Source organism: Abramis brama, assembly GCF_963993115.1.
Source record: "Abramis brama genome assembly, chromosome: 1".
Taxonomy (NCBI): domain Eukaryota; kingdom Metazoa; phylum Chordata; class Actinopteri; order Cypriniformes; family Leuciscidae; genus Abramis; species Abramis brama.
Genome location: NC_139963.1, coordinates 17,558,095 through 17,561,521, shown reverse-complemented (window position 1 = coordinate 17,561,521; position 3,427 = coordinate 17,558,095). Strand labels below are relative to the sequence as shown.

Below are 3,427 nucleotides of genomic sequence, written 5' to 3'. Positions count from 1 at the left end.
AATTAATTAGATACATATAATTTGGTAGTAAAAACATAACGTGTTGCACATTTTATTGGTGCAAAGATGAGTATGGTATGTGTAGGCCTATTTTGTACAACATTTGCAACTGGTTTTATCACTTAACCCTAAGTGATAAAACCCTACCCCTATAACCCTAACATTTGCAACTTTTATCACTTTATTATAAGCATCATAGCTCCGCTCCTCCAAACCTAATCAAACACACCTGAACAAGCTAATCAAGGTCTTCAAGATGAGGCTGCTAGAAAGTTACAGTCAGGTGTGTTTAATCAGGGTTGGAGTTACCCAGACCTCCTTGGATCTTTAAAAACGACCTTTTCAGAAACTTTTATACAGTGATTTATGTTGTGGGATTCAGCAGCACGTTTTCAGTGCCTCACTGTTCTCCTGACTGACTAATTCAGCGTGTTTTCCAGCAGAGCTCATTGTGAGATCACAGGTCGAGAGGATGACAGCTCGAGTGTACTGCTCCTTGAGAGTTGTTTTATTGTGCCTGTTTACATGGTTGTGCACAACACTCGCTGGAGTCGCAGGTGAGAAGATCTTTTAGCTTCATTACACAGTCTGAAGAAATGTGTAAACAAGTGCCTTACAAAATATGACTTCTTTTGAACATTGCTACAGTACATTTAGTCGCAATAGTAAATTTATGAAAAGCACATTAACTGTCTATCTGCGTTGTGCTTATTACACACCCCACTACTCTGTCTTTAAAACTGATTGACAGTTTAGTGATAAATGGAATTTATTCTTGATTTTAAGCAGATAAATGCATGCATATTTTCAAGTTTGAGACCTATATTTCAAAACCCCTGACTTCTAAATGCTGAAACAGTTAAAATACTCCCTGGTCCCTTTAACAATCCTCTTCTGTAGAGTCTGGTCAGTGTCCGGCGACGCTGACGGTGGTGCCGTCTCAACGAGGATGTACTTCTGATAGAGACTGCTCTGGAGGACATAAATGCTGTCAATTTCCCTGTGGGTCAGCGTGTGTGCCGCCTGTCTTCAGTGAGTTTCAATTAATGATGGATGCTAGAAGTCTCCCAAAAGAAACCCTGAAAATTTTCACTCAGACATTGCTAGTAAACTTCACAAATAATTGCAAAGAAACTGCAAGTAACACGTTGAACTAAAAAATGAAACTTTGATGTTGGAACTATATAATTTATATTCAAACCGTAAATGAGACCTTCAGCATTCAGTGATGTTTTCTGTCATGCGTCTTCATAGCCAAGCCAGGAGTGTGTCCAAGTACCAAAACTGGAGGAGGAAATTGTGCCAAGCTGTGTTACTATGACAGTGACTGTCCGGACAATGAGAAATGTTGCAGCAATGGATGTGGACATCAGTGTATGGCTCCATATACAGGTAGTTGTATTAGTTATGGAGTTATCTAGTTATGGAGTGTTTGGGTCAGCCCCCCCCCACCCCCCTTGTCTTTTTATATACAATAGTGTCTTTTTATATACTAGTAGTGTCACAGTTTCACAGAATAGCTTTACAAAATTAATAAAGATGATGGTTATTTAAAATACAATTCACTGTGTAACACTTGTTGTTCATGATTTGCGTTTTGTGCTGAATGCCACTGAAAGGACAGACTAAAGATTACTATCTGTATCCCTGCAGTGAAGCCTGCGGCCCAACCGCCGAAGCGTGTGGCCCAACTGCTGAAGCCTGCAGTGAAGCCTGCGACGCAACTGCTGAAGCCTGCGGCCCAACCGCCGAAGCCTGCAGTGACGCCTGCGGCCCAACCGCCGAAGCCTGCAGTGACGCCTGCGGCCCAACCGCCGAAGCCTGCAGTGACGCCTGCGGCCCAACCGCCGACGCCTGCAGTGACGCCTGGGGCCCAACCGCCGACGCCTGCAGTGACGCCTGCAGTGACGCCTGCGGCCCAACCGCCGACGCCTGCAGTGACGCCTGCGGCCCAACCGCCGACGCCTGCAGTGACGCCTGCGGCCCAACCGCCGACGCCTGCGGCCCAACCTCCGAAGCCTGCAGTGACGCCTGCGGCCCAACCTCCGAAGCCTGCAGTGACGCCTGCGGCCAAACCGCCGAAGCCTGCAGTGATGCCTGCGGCCCAACTGCCGAAGCCTGCAGTGATGCCTGTGGCCCAACCGCCGAATCCTGTGGCCCAACCGCCGAAGCGTGTGGCCCAACTGCTGAAGCCTGCAGTGAAGCCTGCGACGCAACTGCTGAAGCCTGTGGCCCAACCGCCGAAGCTTGCAGTGAAGCCTGTGGCCAAACCGCCTCTTGGCGGTATGAATGGGCCTGAGTGGGCTGGTCACGGTCACCACAATGGCCACGGCTGTCGCGATCACCACGGCAGTCATGACGGTCTCAATCACCATGATGGGCAATGTAAATCGTGACATTGATTTTGCCGAACTCAAGTTCTCTTACAGATTATTTCAGTGCTTTATTTGTATTGAATGTTCCCTGTTTATCATCAAATAAATCTTGTTTAATGAAGTGATTTTGCTTGATTGGAGTTTTTGGTACAAAAAAATACATCTCCATTTCTGTGGATACATGTTATCCTCTGTCAACAGGTGTTTCATCCTCTGTGTAGTCAAGGAAGTTGGTTTATCCTGTCTAATCAGGGAAGGTTGTGTTAACGTTATCCTCTGCAATGCCAGAGTCGTTCTCTTTATAGTAAGGGAAAATTTATCCTCTGCTCAATCAGGGAAGGTTAACAGCTTTTAGTTCATGTTGAGGTTTATCCTCTTTGTCAGGGGAGTACTGTCAGGAAAACAAAGGTTAAAAGAAAACCTACGTTAATTCCCCAACCACTGATAAATCAAGTGATCAGTTCAAATCATTGTTAGGACCGCATATGGACTCAGTAGCGACTAAGTTAGATTGGATTTAACAAAATCTGGTATTCACACAAAGTAGGGTCTGTTGAAAAATGGAAGGTTTGTATGTGGTTTAATTTTTTTTCTCAAGTCACCAATTTCAAGTTGCAATCCTTTTTTATTGCTTTACCTAGTCCTGTATTTTGGCATCCTTCTGTCTTTGAGAGACAATGGTTTAGAATCTGCACCCAGGTCAGTCTGTGGTTTGGTTGCAGACTCTGCTATGACTGTAGAGTCCGATACGGGAGCGACAGCACTGCTGGCACTTGCTGCAAGTGTAAGCAGTGGGGGCAGGCTGAACGCTTTGCTGCCGGCGGGTCCTCTTCTCCTCCCACTGCATTGCTCTTTTTTCTTCGGCTAGAAGGACACCAGTCTTAACGGTGGATCGCCAGTTTTCGCGGTCCGATGTCACTGCTTCCAAATCAGCTGGGCAGATGCTGCACGCTTTCAAGTCTCGCTTGCAGGCGTCCTTGTAGCGCAGGGTTGGCCGTCCAGTTGGTCGTGTTCCTGTGGCAAGCTCCCCGTACAGAACGTCCTTTGGGGTA

General features: G+C 46.5%; 1 protein-coding gene across 1 annotated transcript; it reads left to right on the top strand.

Moving 5' to 3' along the window:
- The first annotated feature begins 356 nt into the window (after positions 1 to 356).
- Positions 357 to 2,494, top strand: LOC311096366 (uncharacterized protein). The gene is made up of 4 exons (XM_084135449.1): positions 357 to 557; positions 901 to 1,032; positions 1,255 to 1,392; positions 1,654 to 2,494. Exons 1-4 carry the CDS (start codon positions 473 to 475, stop codon positions 2,394 to 2,396), a joined length of 1,098 nt encoding a protein of 365 aa, XP_083991575.1. The 5' UTR covers positions 357 to 472; the 3' UTR covers positions 2,397 to 2,494.
- The last annotated feature ends 933 nt before the right edge of the window (positions 2,495 to 3,427 follow it).